Source organism: Malaclemys terrapin, chromosome 3 (assembly GCF_027887155.1).
Source record: "Malaclemys terrapin pileata isolate rMalTer1 chromosome 3, rMalTer1.hap1, whole genome shotgun sequence".
Classification (NCBI taxonomy): domain Eukaryota; kingdom Metazoa; phylum Chordata; order Testudines; family Emydidae; genus Malaclemys; species Malaclemys terrapin.
In genome coordinates this window covers 65,607,473-65,624,163 of record NC_071507.1, presented here as the reverse complement: position 1 = coordinate 65,624,163, position 16,691 = coordinate 65,607,473, and the positions used below count along the sequence as shown (strand labels likewise).

Genomic DNA, 16,691 nt, shown 5'->3' with positions numbered 1-16,691 from the left:
GAGGAATTAGTTCAAAACAGGAAGATGTCAAACATTTGTTTTAATGGGGAAGAAAGCACTTACATTTACCTCAAAAAAAAACTGAGCAAAGCTTACATTTATTCTCATTCATTACAGAAGAATCCACCACAAGTTTAGAATTTATATACAACTGAACACTATCAGCAGGCCAGCATCAAATTTCCCTACTTCAGAGAGCACAAACGTAGGAACACATCTACTTTCCTGCAGTGGTTGGGGTTTTTTTAAGGTGTACTATTCATTCTAATAGAAAGCCAGGTAATGCTAATACTTGATCCATATAAGAACAAAAATTATGAATTTATTCACTGTTTCTAAGAATCAGAATAGCTATCTACAAACATAATATTGTAAATTTGGGCCCTGTTTTTGCAATGGGCTCTGTAGGTGGACCAATGGGTCCCTACATAGGCACAAGGATGTCAGCAGGCAGATCCCTGCTCAATGCAAGACTGGGGCCTTATTTTCTAAGAACAGCTTTTAAAGAACGGTTATGCTACCCTTTGGCACTGATATGTTGCAGTGATGAAAGCATTAAAAATGCCTATGACAGCCTGATTCCTGCCTCCAACTGCTCTTTATAAGCACAGCCAGGACTTTTATATTAAAATATGTCCCCCCCCCCCAAAATCTAACTATGCAACCAAATGTTTAAGACCCACCTGAACCCCTTGATCTTATAGAGGATGGGAGAGTGAAGCTGCAGAGCCAAGGAAAAGGCTCAGAAATTGGGCACCTCTAGGACAAGGTTGGCAGCCTGGAGAAAGAGAGAAAAAGATTGGGAGTGCAGGGAGGGGATGGTATTCACTGGGCTCGCTCTCCCTCTCTCCACAACTTATTGGAGATTGTTTCCTTGCTCTGGAGGTCCCTTGGCCTCTTATTGATAGCACCCTCCACAACCACTTGGTCTGTGGCACCTGCCTCACCACAACTCATATCCATGCAGAGGTGCTGGAACTAGGAGTGCTGGGGGTCTGCAGCACCCCCTGGTTTGAAGTGGTTTCCATCATATACAGAGTTTACAGTTTGGTTCAATGGATCTTAGCACCCCCACTATACAAACTATTCCAGGATCCCTGTCTCCATAGGATATATATATATGAAATGGGGGAGAGAGGGGCTGTCACTGACTTCTCTTGGGAAGTGGACAGAGATTGAAGACCACATCATTACGATGAGGCTACTACTGAGGGAACATTGTGGAGCCCAAGCAATCAACACAGCTGACTTGGGTAGGATGCGGATTTACATTTCAGAGACAAATCCCAATCTTCAAAAGACCAAAAACAGATCTTATCTGTTAACTCAGTATTCAAACTGTGGAGGAACATTTGAGAGAGGGGGAAAAGGCAAGTGGCAGAGCTTGAGGAGGAAGTCCCACCTCTACCCTGACTTGCCTCTTTTTGTCTGGGTTTGGGGGCTACAACCAAAGATTGTAACTCAAAGGGAGGGCTCAGCTCAAAAAGTTTGAAAACTGCTGTATTAACTCATTGTGACACCTGGTTTCTATAAAGTGAATCTTTAAACTGAGCTTTAATTCTCAAAAGGACACATTCTTTAAGAGCCTAAATAGTTTTAAATTCTTCATTGTTTGAAACACCCTCATTGTATTAGCATTATTTGATACAGCACCAGCAATTTGGTAATAATTTAACATTCAGATATAAAGACAAAAAAACCCAAAAGCTTGCAATCTTCAAATATGTATAACATTTCTAATGCTTTCTTACCAAATTTTATCATTTTCTATTTGGCAAACATTAACTTGTCTGGTGTTTTTAAGTGGAGTGAAATTTATTATACTAATGTAATAACAAACAACTTAAAAGGTGCTTTAACAGATATTTTGGTCCATGTGCCTGCAACAAGCATATTAGCTATTGCTAATTATATGTAGATACCAATCAGCCAGAGAAGAGCACACAGCACAGACCTTGTCTAGAGAAGACTCTAGCTATTTTCCCACAATGTTAGACAGTAATAAAGACACATGAACCTTCTCTACACAAGAGGCTATATATCACAAAGGGGACTTTTAGGTGCCCTGTCTCTTAGTGGAATTCACTGAGTTAGGCACCCAGGCTTTCTGTACAATGCACGGGGAGAGTTAGAATGGGATTCACAAAAGCCAGCCCCCTGAGCCTACTAGATAGCTTAGGTGGAAATGCTGTGGAGAGTGATGTGGCCTTTGCCAGGGATTCTCAACCATTTTCTTTCTGACACCACCACAATATGCTATAAAAACTCCACGGCCCACTTGTGCCACAATAACTGGTATTCTGCATATAAAAACCAGAGCCTGGCATTAGGGGATAGCAAGCAGGGCAGTTGCCTGGAGCCCTATACCCCGCGTGGTGGGCTCCAGGACCCATGCTTCAGCCCCATGTGATGGGGCTTCAGCTTTCTGTCCTGGGCCCCAGTGAGTCTAACACTGGCCCTGCGTGGTGAACCCCCTGAAAGTGGTCTGTGGCCTCCCAGGGGCTTAAGGGAGTTGAGAGCCTAAGTCCCAATAGAGGAAGACACCTACCTCCACTTCATCACACCTTTCTCCTGGAGTTAAGACACCTAAGCCAGGTTAGTCATTTTTCATGAAAAACCACAAAGGAGGATTATGCTATAGCACAGCAGTTAGAGCCCTCACAAAGGATGTGGGAGATCTGGGTTCAAATTTCTACACTGCCTGATGTGGAGAAGGGACTTGAACTTGGGTTTCCTACCTCTCAGCAGGCTGACCTAACCACTAGAGTCACTCACACTCTTTCTCCGGCCCCATAAATATTTCATTATTTACTATAAAGTGGAGCAGCTGCAACAAGAGATTGAAACCAGTGGTTTGGATACTCTCATGGGAGGTGGAAGGACCCAGCAGAATAGAGATTTGACCCCAGGTTGCCCACATCCTGGGTGAGCATATCCAGCCACAAAAAGTTGGCACCCTCTGGGACTTCACCAGTAGAAACTCAGTCACCTTGGGACTTTAGGGGCGTACAGGGTTAGATGGCAGCTGAGCAGTGATTTTGTGAGTGCAAGTGGTGCCTAAATGTTGGACTTAGGTGCCTAACTGCTATACTAGGCACCCAAGTCCCTCTTGTGAACCTAGCCCTAGCACTTCCACCCATACAGCCAGAGGTGGCAATTTTTCCTAAAATTTCCTACTGTAAAAAACCCACAATATTTCTAGGTGACATAAAAATAAATGGTTATTGCTGGGAGAGAGCAAAAGATTTAAAACAGCAGGCAGCAGCAAACCAAAGTATAAAAGGTCAAAACCTGCCTTCTTCATACTTATGGAAATAAGAGGCCCTCTGCACCGGACCTGCTGACGTTCTGTTGTACAGCAGGGGCAGACTGTAGACAGACCTCTCCACCCCAGGAAGTACCACGGTCTAATACTGCACAGTGGTTCCCTCCACAGCAGTGGATGAAAATAACTATGGGCCTATGACTGCTGATCCACCTATAAAACACAACACCCACCACCTGCCCACAGGTGAGAAAGGGCAGGGGCACAAGGCTTCAGACTATGGGGTGTAAGTAGAAATTTATACTGATGCTCTGGATCACAAGAAGAGTCTTTCATTCCCCCAATCCCTGCAGAGATCCCCATGTAAAGCCTGGTTTTGTAAAGGACAATAGGATTAAACCTAAGATTCCAAATACGTTTGTCACGTTTCAGCAATTTTAAGGGGGGGGGGGGGGGGGAGTCAAACTCTGGACCGAAACAGAGCTCATGTTGTTCCTTTAAATAGGGTGCCTAACGTGTATGTGCGTTCTTTGGGTTATTTTTAGCAACACGCTTCAAAAGCTCCAGTACAGCAGATGCTGAAGGTCTCTTTGCAACGTCTTTTGAGAGCAATTGCTCAATTATGTGTTTCTGTAAAACAAACAAACAAGGTACAGTATATATTAGAGGAAATAAAATACTGAACATGAATAATGAGGAAATAGATGAAATAATGTGTTATACTGTACCTCTAATGGAAAGTTCTTGCTGAACTCCTCTGGAAGTACACATTCTCTTATTTTGTACCACTCCTAAAAATGACACCAAATAATTTTTTTAGTATGATATTTTCATTGACTGCATTTTGAAGCCCTGGGATTGAACCACACAAAGCATGAAAACAAAATAATCAGAAAACGTAGTGCCAGGTAGAGAGCGAGACTTCAAAAGACAGCATTTGTCAAAGGACGTATCTGAAAGCTTTCCATTTGGCTGTAAGGTGTTTTTAAAAGTGTTCTGTAGAGCTTTGAGTTTGTTGGCTTTTTCACCTTATGAGCCTCAAGGTCCATGAAGACCTGCTTCTGCCTTATTTTTGTCAAATCCCTGGTTCTCACTGTCAATTAAAAAGAAATAGTAGTTCTGCACCCCAATCTCCATGGAAAAATCTACAGGAGAGGACTTAAACTCGGGCCCTGCTGGCACCACTGCTACTTGTGAGACAAGCAGATGCAAATAGCATTCCCCGCCCCCGCCCCCACCCACACACACCATGAATGCCATTAAAAAGGTGGTTTTGAATTTTTCTAAGTCACTGTTAAATAATCAGTGCTAAGTCACAATGACTTGACGTTTTTAAACCCAGGTGCCTAAAATTAGGCTCCTAAATACATATGTAGGCACATAAATAGAAGTGGCCTAATTTTCAAAGATGCTGAGCAACCCTCACTCTAAATTAAGTCAATAACAGTGGCAGGTGCTCTGCACCTTTGAAAAATCAGGCCACTTATAGTTAGGTGTTCATATATGGATTTAAGAACTTAATTTCAGGCATAGTTTTCAGGTTTGAAAATTTTAGCTATGCTCCCTGCCCCCAAAAGCTTGTAACTGAAGACAAGACAGGACCAAGGAAGGTGACCAGCATTGGGAAGGCAGGGGAAAGAGGACAAGCATTACAGCAAAAAGGATAAAGGTAGTATCAGAGGTCTAATTTTAAAAAATTATGCTGAAGGCAGAGAAACCTCTGTTTTGATCATCAGACACATGCCTTTTGACCAAGAGTACAAAGCAGGGTGTATAGGTTACTAGCCGTAGAGTGCTTCAGTCCCATGCAGGTAAATGTGATATATATTTTACAGGACAGAAGTATAGTCTGTAGTTAGGCACTGGACTGGGACCTAGTTCCAGATTCAATTTCTGTCTCTGCCACAGACTTACTGTGTGGCTTTGGGCAAGGCCCCAATCCTGAAAAGACTGAAACACATGTGTGTAAGTTTATGCACCTGAGTAATACCATACACTTCAGTAAGACTACTCATACGTATAAAGTAGAGCTGGTAAAAAAGGTTTTTTGATGCAAAATGTCTTTTTAATTAAAAAAAAATTGTAGTAATTTTTAATTGATTTTAAAAATCATTTTTTAAACAAAATGAAAATTTGTTTCATTTTTGAACAAGTGTTTTTTTGCAGGGGGGGGGTTCTCTCTTACCTTCTCTTTTTTCTCCCCTCCCTTATTCTTGCCCTTTTGGAGGATAAAGGGAGAGAAAAGATAGCGAAAACCAAGCAAAACACCCAAATTCTAACATTTGCTTGGTTTTTGAATGTTGAAAAATATTCAGTTTGACAAAATGTAGCGGGGTGGTTACCCCGCTCCTGCCTGAGGGGTTTAAAACAGCCCTGGCAGAGGGCTGGGCAAGGTAAAACCCTGGCTGATTGGGGGAAGTGGCTGCACCTGGGCCACACCCTAATCAGAGCCCAGATGGCCTGTATAAAGAGGCTGGGAGCCAGAAGCTCAGCAGATAGTCTCTCTCTGAGTACAGAGAGAGAAGGGCCTGGCTGCAGGGAGCTAGACAGGGTACTCAAGTGGGGCAGGGCTGGGGAGCTCCAGCCTGGATAGCCCCAGGCTGTGGCCTGGTAATAGGCCAAGGGGTACTGGGGGTTGCAGAGGGCAACCCAGGGCTAGGCCAAGGCAGCAGGTCCAAACCCAACCTTGCCAATGATGAGTGGCCTATACTGCAGTCTGTCCCAGAGAGTGGGGGCTAGATGGTGACTGGTAGTGGCCTTATCCTGAGGTGAGGTGGGGTTAGTGGGTGGGGGTTCCCCTGGGAGGGGAGACCTAGTGTGTGTGAGTATTGCCAGGGGGCAGCACCTAGAGCAAGGGGCACTGGGGTCCTGGCAGGGACATGGGGGCCAGAGAAGAGGAAAGGTGGACCACTGGTCTGCAGAGGGTGCTCCAGAGGCTGGAGAGCTAATTCCCTGGATGACCAACAGGAGGTGCTGCAGGGGTGAGTCTGGACCCTCCTACACAAAAGCAACCTGTTTTTTCCCATAGAAAAAAAATTTAAAGGTTTTTTAATTTCCCATTTTTAAAAAAATGTACCCTTTACAACCAAGTCTTAGCATAAAGTTACACATGTGGTTAAGTATTTGGAGGATCAGGGTTTTAATCTTGCTGTATTTCAGTTCCACAGCTGTAAAATAACACAGTATTTCTTTACCTTACAGGGTTTTTGTGAGGATAAATGAGACACTCTGATACCATAGTGCTGAGGGCCACATAAGTATCTCAATGGATATCTCTCTCTCTCTTCCCCTCTCTGATGGAGATTAAATTTGTTGTACCAGACAGCAGAGCTGTCTGATCTACTAGATAGCAGATGTAGCCAATGATTTTAGTTTATTGTTCATTTATTATGCAATGTTATGATTAATCAACATCATATATTCACTGTATGTTAATTACAGTTAATTTGTAAGATTATAGAAGTAGAAGACTGATCAGTATTTAGAGGAATCGTATTGGGTAAAAGTAAGTAGGGCTGAAATGCAAGGCCTACAGGCTAAGGCCTGTAAGATTTTTAGCTTACCCATACTAAGCCATCAAGTTAAGAAATGCTGATATAACTAAGTGACCGAAGAATAACCCAATGCCCTAAGATTACGGGAAAAGATGTGCCAGTGGGTGATATTGCAAAACAATAACAGTAAAAGTAATTTTTTGCTTACAAGATACCCGGTAATCACGTTTTGCAACACATGCCCTAACCGCAGTGTGCATGATGTGCAGAAATGCTAATGAGGTTAGTTAGAATTACATTATAAAAGAGGGCGCCTAGCTTAGGAAAGTTGAGCTCCCTATGGGAAACTCCAGCAGGAACCATCCCTCTACTAATAATCAATCCATGAAAGACCTCTGAGACCCTAACACTTGTTAAGGATGTGAGTAGAACTATATTTGTAACTTGTGCATAGGTTTGGAAAGAATTTCTATATGCTTGGGTATTCATAACTTTCACAAGTACAAAATCTAGTCTGTTTTACAAGTTTTATTAAAGTTTCAGTGAATGTCTGTGTGGTCACTACCCTTGGTCTTTATGTATTCCTAGAGACTCTAAATCTGAAGCAAGTAGCAAAGGTGACTTTCACTCTGTTAAGACTGAAACTGTAGCTGCCAGAGCTGAACCCACGGTGGTGTAATACCACATTACAAATTCACTTTAAATAAAATGAAAGGCTACACAGAGGTGACAAACAGCACGAAAACACATTGACAAGTGAATGGTGCTAGGGTAATTTGTTTTAAACGGTGGGGGACAGCTTTTATTAACAAAAGCAATATGCATATGTGGGTCTCACTGAAATGAATTTTCAGGAAGAACAAGAATGAAGAGAGGATGAACACCTGGTGTACTGGTATAAGGAAGGTATTCCAGACATAAGGAGGAATAAGGAACACTACATCATATACAAGTAATACGTCAAATCGTATTTTGCCTTGTATAGTTTTCTTGACCTATTTTTCATTAATAATTTAAGATTACTTACCTTAAATTTTTCAGTGTCAGTGGAAAATATCCAAAGAATTTCAAAGAGAATTAATCCTAGTGCAAATATATCCACTTCATGTCCATATTTGTCTCCAGCCTGTGGTGATTACAATAAATAACATACCAGACATGCCTTTTAGGTCTAAAAATGTATTGTAATTTAAGTGTTTTCATACACTCCAAGATAAAATCCCTATGATGTCAATGAGAGTTTTGCCTTAGGACTGAATGATTGGGACCACCAGGCCCTCATACAAGTCCTTAAATCTCTGTGCCAAAAATGCCCCATCTGTGAAGTAGGGATAATATTTACTGTTACGTGAAATGAAATATACAGACTTTAAAGCATCCATAGTCCCACATACGTAGGATAAGTAATTGATTCCCCCTTACAGATAGAGAATCAGATACAGAGATTCTAAGGCCAAGATTTTAAATAATGGATGCCTAAAGTTACCCAAATTCACATTTAGGTACCTAAATTAGTGGCCTGGTTTTCAAAATTGCTGATCTCCCACTGACTTCAAGCTTTGTAATGTAAGACAGTATCGATGAGATACGATCACCTCATTTCACAGCTGATTTATGCAATTTACTTCAGATTTTCCAGTTTTAAAAAAAAATCTATCCTGGTTTAGGATCACACCTGGAAAATTTTAGGCAACTGGTTTAATACTGGAGAAATTAGGACAGGGATGGTTAAATCTGGACTTAAATGCAAGGATAACTATGGAGACACTCGTGTCTCCTGATGTCTTACTATTAAACCTGCAGTAACGGTTACCTGTTCTGGGCTCATATATGATCTTGTTCCTTTTTCTGTTGTCCGTAGGTCATCTGTCATTGAAGTTACAAGTCCAAAGTCACCTATTTTTATTTTATCTTCACTAGATATGAATATGTTGAGGGGCTAAAAAGGACAATTAAAAGAATGTCTGTTTCACGTTACAAACTTTTAGCACCAGGAAAAAAATCAGTCATAGGGTACTTCAGTGGAAGAGTTGCTAAACATTCAAGGACATGAATAAGAGTTATGTATCAACATAAAAAATGTAAATTTAACAATGAGATTTTAAACACACTAGTCAAAATTTGAAATCATGACTGACACAATAACGAATTGTTCTCATTGGTGCATACAGTTAAGTACTACTGTGTTATTCTATAGCGGTGGTTTTCAAACTTTTTTTTCTGGTGACCCAGTTGAAGAAAATTGTTGATGCCCATGTCCCAATGGAGCTGGGGATGAGGGGTTTAGGATGTGGAGGGGGCTCTGGGCTGGGGTAGGGGGTTGGAGTGTGGGAGGGGGCAGGGCTCTGGGCTGGGGATGAGGGGTTTGGGGTGCAGGAAGGGGCTCCAGGTTTGGGGGGGGGCTCAGGGCAGGGGTTTGGGGTGTGGGCTTACCTCCAGCGACTCCTGGTCAGTGGCACAGCTGGGGTGCATAGGAAGGCTTCCCACCTGTCTTGGCACCACGGACCGCGCTGCACCCTGGAAGCGGCCAGCAGCAGGTCTGTCTCCTAGGCAGAGGCACGCAATTGGCTCCAGGTGGCTCTGGCCTGCAGGCACTGCCCCCACCCAAGCTCCCATTGGCAGGAACTGGCCAATGGGAGTGCAGAGCCAGTGCTTGGGGCGGGGACAGCATGCAGAGCCCCGTGGTCCCCCTGCCTAAAAGCTGGACCCACTGCTGTCTGCTTCCGGGGCACAGCGCAGTGTTGGAACAGGTAGGCACTAGCCTGCCTTAGCTGGGCAGCACCGCCAATAGGCCTTTTAACATCCTGGTCAGCAGTGCTGACCAGAGCCACTAGGGTCCCTGGGTGCTGAAGAAGGCGATCCAGTGCCTTACATGCCGCGACCCAGTACTGGGTCGTGACCCGAACTTTGAAAAACACTGCTCTATAGGGCATTAACTTCCGTACACTAAAATATGATGTGTTATATGTGATTTATTAAAACTGATTTTGAACTCAAACTTGAAACTTAATATATACCTAATATACAGCATTTCACATTCAAAAGCACTTTGTGGTTTTATACCCAATCTTACACACACTGACAGACCCTTATGCTCACATGGAGTCCCACTGAAAATAAAATAACGGTTCAACGTTTTCTGATCTTCCAAGCACTTACTCATACATCTGTCCATCCACACAATAATCATCTGATCTGCTTACCTTGAGGTCTCTGTGAATAAACCCTTTAGAATGAATATATTCCACTCCTGTCACTATTTGTTTAAATTTGATGAGCGACTCAGTCTGGTAATTTTCCTTCCCTCTCTTTTCATTAATCCAGCCCTCCAATGTTCCTTTCTCACAGAACTCCATTTGGATAAAAAGGCAATCACACAGCAAATCTGACCTCGGGCTGTAAGAGTAAAATGAAATCACAGTATTAAAAACAGCACTACACAATTGTTCTTAAGCAGTTGGCTCAATAGTTTGCTGGTTTCCAACCTTCCATTTGGCTGTAGGCCCCCCACAATCATGGCCAAAAGTCCCTAATTTTTTAGGACCACTACGGGTAGGCTTGGAGCTCCCAGTGACGGCACTGGAGTCAATCCTAGCTCCTAAACAGCCAGCTGCCTGCCACTGAACCCTGTTCTACACAGTTAAGTTGCCTTACATTAGCTTACCTCGACCTAATTATGCCAGTGTACACGCTACAGCTTTGTCCCGCCAATGTAAGTGCCCTACTACACTGACATAACAACTCCATCTCCGCAAGTGGCATAGCACTTATGTCGGCGTAGTTAGGGCAACGCAGTGTCTGCATAGACACTGCATTACTTACATCGGCTGTTGGCTGTCTTGTCAATTTCACAGCTCCATGCTGGAGCCCCCTGCTCCCCAGCCAGGCTGCACCCAGAGGCTCCCCACTCCAGGAGCTGAGAAACCTGGGGTGGCTGTCTCCCAGCAGGGAGCCGAGAGCCAGGAGTGGGGACAGAGGGGCTCCCAGAAGGGAGCTACGCGGAGCTTAGATACTTGGCCCTCGGCCGCCCACAATGCCCCTCTTCAATCGGTGGAAGCACTGCTAGTGAGGACATGCACTACAGACAGAAAGAGGGTAGTGTGGACAGTAATTACTGCAGTAGCTATAAGTCGACCTAACATAGGTAGACTTAGGGCTGTAGTATAGACATGCTCTGAGTCAGCTCTTCTGCGGAGCAGCCAGTGGGCTCTCTGGCCACAAGGTGGGGCAGAACAATAGCATGGGACAAGGGCATGATCTAGTGAGTAAAACACAGGTTTGAGAACAAATAACTCCTGCATTTTAATCCCAGTGCAAATACCATCTCCCTCACTTGCTGAAGATCCTAATAGTGATTTGGCTTCAATATAAGACATCATTCCAAATTAGGCCTAAATGTCAGTGTACATATCTGCAACACATACTGTTCACCAAAAAAGTGGCAATTCATCAACCAAAAGGAGATATACATGTACATGTATATCTTTCATTAAGCATACTGCCTGATGTTAAATATTTTTCATGTTCTTTCTTCTTTTATTAGCTGGAAAAAATATAAGTGTAGGGATCTGCAATTCACTCATTTTTTGCCACACATCTGCAATAGGGAAAAAATAATCTGATTATTCCAGTTAAAGAACCATTGATTACACTACAGAATTCATATTTATTTACCTTGAAAGGCTTGAACTGTCCTCAAAATTGAGATAGTCTTTCCCAGTCCAAGAGGTGTAATACCGTATGATGTTTTCATGCTCAAGATCTGCTAGTGCTTGTACCTCACGCTGTACTTTACTAAATAAACGAAGAAAAATTCTCATTACACAACACTGAAGAACTGATACTTCTTAATAAAATGAACAATAAGATTAATTGAAGACAGGATATCAAGCAGCAGTAGTAATCTTCAGGATTAAGTATCTCTATTTTGAATATTTTAAAAGTCAATATTAATGTTTAATTTTGAAAGAGAAGCTGAAAATTATATCTACTAGCTGTGTTTTGTTTGCCAGGCTGTTCTTGTGTTTTGCATATTGTCTGCTCTATTATCCTGTAAAAAGCAACAGAGAATCCTGTGGCACCTTTAAGACTAACAGATGTATTGGAGCATAAGCTTTCGTGGGTGAATGCCCACTTCGTTGGATGCATCTAATGGAAATTTTCAGGGTCAGGTATAAATATGCTGGCAAGAATCAGTCTGGAGATAACGAGGTTAGTTCAATCAGGGAGGGTGAGGTCCTCTGCTAGCAGTTGAAGTGTGAACACCAAGGGAGGAGAAACTGCTTCTGTAGTTGGTTAGCCATTCACAGTCTTTGTTTAATCCTGATCTGATGGTGTCAAATTTGCAAATGAACTGAAGCTCAGCAGTTTCTCTTTGGAGTCTGGTCCTGAAGTTTTTTTGCGGTAAGATGGCTACCTTTACATCTGCTATTGTGTGGCCAGGGAGGTTGAAGTGTTCTCCTACAGGTTTTTGTATATTGCCATTCCTGATATCTGACTTGTGTCCATTTATCCTTTTATGTAGTGACTGTCCAGTTTGGCCAATGTACATAGCAGAGGGGCATTGCTGGCACATGATGGCATATATAACATTGGTGGACGTGCAGGTGAATGAGCCGGTGATGTTGTAGCTGATCTGGTTAGGTCCGGTGATGGTTGCTGGTGTAGATATGTGGGCAGAGTTGGCATCGAGGTTTGTTGCATGGGTTGGTTCCTGAGTTAGAGTTGTTATGGTGCGGTGTGTGGTTGCTGGTGAGAATATGCTTAAGGTTGGCAGGTAGTCTGTGGGCGAGGACTGGCCTGCCTCCCAAGGTCTGTGAAAGAGAGGGATCATTGTCCAGGATGGGTTGTAGATCACTGATGATGCGTTGGAGAGGTTTAAGCTGAGGATTGTAGGTGATGGCCGGTGGAGTTCTATTGGTTTCTTTCTTGGGCTTGTCTTGTAGCAGGAGGCTTCTGGGTACACGTCTGTGTCTGTTGATTTGTTTCCTTATTTCCTTGTGCAGGTATTGTAGTTTTGAGAATGCTTGGTGAAGATCTTGTAGGTGTTGGTCTCTGTCTGAGGGGTTGGAGCAGATGCGGTTTTACCTCAGTGCTTGGCTGTATTATCCTGAGCACTCAAGTGTTTGGGCCTTGCTCAAAATGTTTGAAATGAAAAACCCCCGCACACACACACACACACACACACAAAATTCAGATTCTTGTACTTAATACCTTATCTAGTCATAAGAACACAACAGATAAGCAAAGCATAGAGTTGGATGCTTAATTTCTCCATGATCGCATCAAAGACCCTGATCCTGCAAACACTACAGCATATAACTTTTAATTTGCAAGTAGTCCCTCTACATACACTGAGCTCAGCAAGACTATTCATATGCAAGATTATTTGCAGAGTTGGGGCCTACCTTGGTTATTGTAGGGTTGTCCAATGAATTAATTTCAACCTCAGATGGGGCCCAAATATGACCCTTTATTTGAGGAACATATAGGGCTTACGTTCAAAATGTTAAATTTACTTCTCAGGAGTGCAATGTGAATGAAAATAAGAAATATCCTGAAGAACACTTAGTAATACAATATACTCATTAAAATAGGACACCGAAGCAATTAGGCTAAAGACTGCTCTGAAATTGTTGTAAATAACATGGAGGAGGATATCCTTAAAACTATTTGTTAAAGAGACATTTACAACTTATTTTTTAATTGATTATTTAAAATAAATATTACTTGGCATTTTATCAGAAATTAGAATGTCCCAAAAAGTCTTTTTATGCTCCCCCTGATGAGGATCATAATGGTCTTTTTTAGCAAGTGACACAATGACAAAGAAACAATTATACTGGTTTTATAAAGAGTGTTGCCAAATGCACAAAGAAAAAATAGGGAGGGCTGATTTCCCCCACCCAGTGTATAGTTATCTGAATTGCTACTGGTTAGTACAGGGAGTTCAAACATTTTCAGACACAAATGTGGTTTTCAAAGTGACTCTGTCCCTTTAAATGTTAGTTTAATGTTAGTTAAATGTTAGTCTGCTGCTGACAAGTTTTATAAAAGCAGTAATCACCATTCATAGACAATCTACCAAATGTTTTGCAGATTCATAGATTCCCAGGTGCTAAGAGAACACTGTGATAATCTATAAAAAGCAACAGAGGGTCCTGTGGCACCTTTGAGACTAACAGAAGTATTGGGAGCATAAGCATAAGCATGACACCATCAGATCAGGATTAAACAAAGACTGTGAATGGCTATCCAACTACAGAAGCAGTTTCTCCTCCCTTAGTGTTCACACCTCAACTGCTAGCAGAGCACCTCACGCTCCCTGATTGCACTAACCTTGTTATCTCCATACTGATTTATACCTGCCTCTGGAGATTTCCATTACTTGCATCTGAAGAAGTGAGGCTCTTACCCACGAAAGCTTATGCTCCCAATACTTCTGTTAGTCTCAAAGGTGCCACAGGACCCTCTGTTGCTTTTTACAGATTCAGACTAACACGCTACCCCTCTGATACTGTGATAATCTAGTTTGACCTCCTGTATAACACTGGCCATAGAACTTCCATAAAATAATTCCTCTTTGAACAAAATCACAGCTTTTGGAAAAAAACATCAAATCTTGATTTAAAGATTACCAGTGACTTAGAATCCACCACAGCCCTTGGTAAATAGTTCCAATAGTAAATTGTTCTTCACTGTTAAAAATTTACACTTTATTTCCACTCTGAATTTGTCTAGTTTCAACTTTTGGCCATTGGATCTTGTTATATCTTTGTCTGCTAGACCGAAGAGCCCTTTATTGGGAACAGAAATTTGTCATGTAGCTCTTTGAGTCTATCACTATAAGGCAATGGTTCCCAAACTTGTGCCACCGCTTGTGCAGGGAAAGCCCCTGGCGGGCCAGGCCGCTTTGTGTACCTGCCGCATCCGCAGGTTCAGCCGATCGCAGCTCCCAGTGAGACCTGGAGACAGAGCCTGAAGCTGTGAGAACGGAGCCTGCTGCCCCACCACACCAGGGCTGAAGCCCAAAGCCTGAGCCCCATAGTCTCACTGACTGACTGCTCCTCCAGCGTTGTGCCCCAGGTGTCTCCGGGAGGGGCAGAGCCCAACCCCTGCTGGAAGTGCATCTAGGAGCAACAGGGAGGGGGAGGGACTGCTACTCCCCTCCTCCCCACACACACACCACACCCCAGGAGGCTGTGACTGCAAGAAAAGCCCCTGGTGGCCACATTTGAGAAACACTGAATGGAAAGACAGACTCTGTACCTGGAGTGCCTATGGGACTATAACTCTTTAAATTAATTCCAGGCAGGCTTTTACAAATCAGCAGCCTCACCATTTCTGCTATGAAACTGACCTAAGGACTTTACACATATCTGTGTGTATACTGATTTTTTAACCCCAGCAACTCTCTTCTTTCTTTTTCCTTTTATTATTAAATCTTTAGTCTTTTAGTTACTAAAGGATTGGAAAATGCATGATTATTGGGTAAGATCTGAGACTCATATTGACTTAGGGATCAGTGTCCAGTACTCTGGGATTGGTGAACCTCACATATGGTGAATCAGGTTTTCAATAACCTCTCACTATATTAGACTTGGCTATCTAGATAGGAGTCAAGGGCTGGAATGCTTAAAGGGGACTGTATTTGGCTTTTTGGTGAGCAGCATGGTATTACAGAAACTGTTTTGTTACTGGTTTGGTTGGTCTAATTGAAAAATGAACCACCAGTTCTGGGGATTGTCTGCCCTATTCCTTGCAGTCTGCCCTGAGTATAGCATTCTCAGTGTGGCCCATCCAGGCACCCAGTCACACCTCTGTTCTCCCACATCTCTACTGAAACAAAACTGCTTGAAAGACTTTGAACTGGGGAAATTGGTCCCAGGCTGGGAAGGGAATCCAGACTGTGTATTAAGAACTGTGAACTGCCCGCAACATCCAGAGGGATGAGAAAAGCTGTTTGCTTCAAATCTTACTTAACATGAAAAAGTTTAGGAATTGGCTTGCAATTTTATCTTTTATTTCTTTTAAAAGCCAGTTCTGACTTCTAGGCTTATACCACTTAAAATCTACATTTCTATAGTTAATAAACTTGTTTAATGTTTTATCTAAAACAGTGTGGTTCACTGAAGTGTTTGAGGAATCTACTCAGGTTAACAAAGGCTGGTGCATACCCATTACCCTTTGATGGAATGGCGGATAATTAACGAGCTTGCATGGATCAAGAAGGTCTTGAGAAGTGTAAAACACACATTGCTGGGGTGCAAGGCTGGAACTGAGAGATATGCAGGTGTTGCCCTATATCTGTTTATGAGGGGCTGAAAGAGCATTCATGTGACTTTGCAGGGGGTGACTCTCACATGCTAATGGCTATGTGAGAGCAAAGCCTGGAGGGGCTGCTTTTCACTAGCAGAGCAGTGTGAGAGGTATCCTAAGCTGGAGACTTAAGGGGGCACAACAGTGCCACAGTCCAGATTGTACCCTGGGGGTTGTCACACAAATACAGAGGTAAAATAACTTCTCTGTCCCTACTCGAGATTCCCCTGTTTATGCATCCAAGGAACGCACTTGCCCCTTTGTCCGCTCCATCATCTTGCCCAGGATTAATGTCAGGTTGACATCCCTATGATTACCTGGTCATCCCATTTTCTCTCTTTAAATATTGGCACAACATTAACAAATAGAGTGCACAAGTTAACAAATCCTGTTTCCTATGCTGTGCTGGACTATAATTCTAGTGCACAGAGAAGCAAACATCAAAAGACAGCACACTCATTTCAGCTCCACTGAGAACAGAGGAATAAACATATTTGTCAGATAGAATGGACAATACCGTAAAGGAAAATTACTTAAACTTTTAAGAGATTATTACAAACAAACAGTTTCATCTACAGAAACTGCTTGAGAGTGTCCTTTCAAATAAAAGCAAG

At 42.7% G+C, this 16,691-nt stretch overlaps 1 protein-coding gene across 1 annotated transcript in view; it reads right to left on the bottom strand.

Moving 5' to 3' along the window:
• Nucleotides 1-23: 23 nt before the first annotated feature.
• Nucleotides 24-16,691, bottom strand: part of EIF2AK2 (eukaryotic translation initiation factor 2 alpha kinase 2) — a 43,548-nt gene continuing 26,880 nt past the window's right edge. Inside the window, exons 11-16 of the mRNA XM_054023901.1 lie at nucleotides 11,434-11,553; nucleotides 9,963-10,155; nucleotides 8,573-8,698; nucleotides 7,787-7,885; nucleotides 3,994-4,056; nucleotides 24-3,895 (exon numbers count right to left, since the gene is read on the bottom strand). Coding sequence (XP_053879876.1) covers nucleotides 3,776-3,895; nucleotides 3,994-4,056; nucleotides 7,787-7,885; nucleotides 8,573-8,698; nucleotides 9,963-10,155; nucleotides 11,434-11,553 — 721 coding nt within the window. The 3' untranslated portion in view covers nucleotides 24-3,775. The remainder of the gene's footprint in view (nucleotides 3,896-3,993; nucleotides 4,057-7,786; nucleotides 7,886-8,572; nucleotides 8,699-9,962; nucleotides 10,156-11,433; nucleotides 11,554-16,691) is intronic.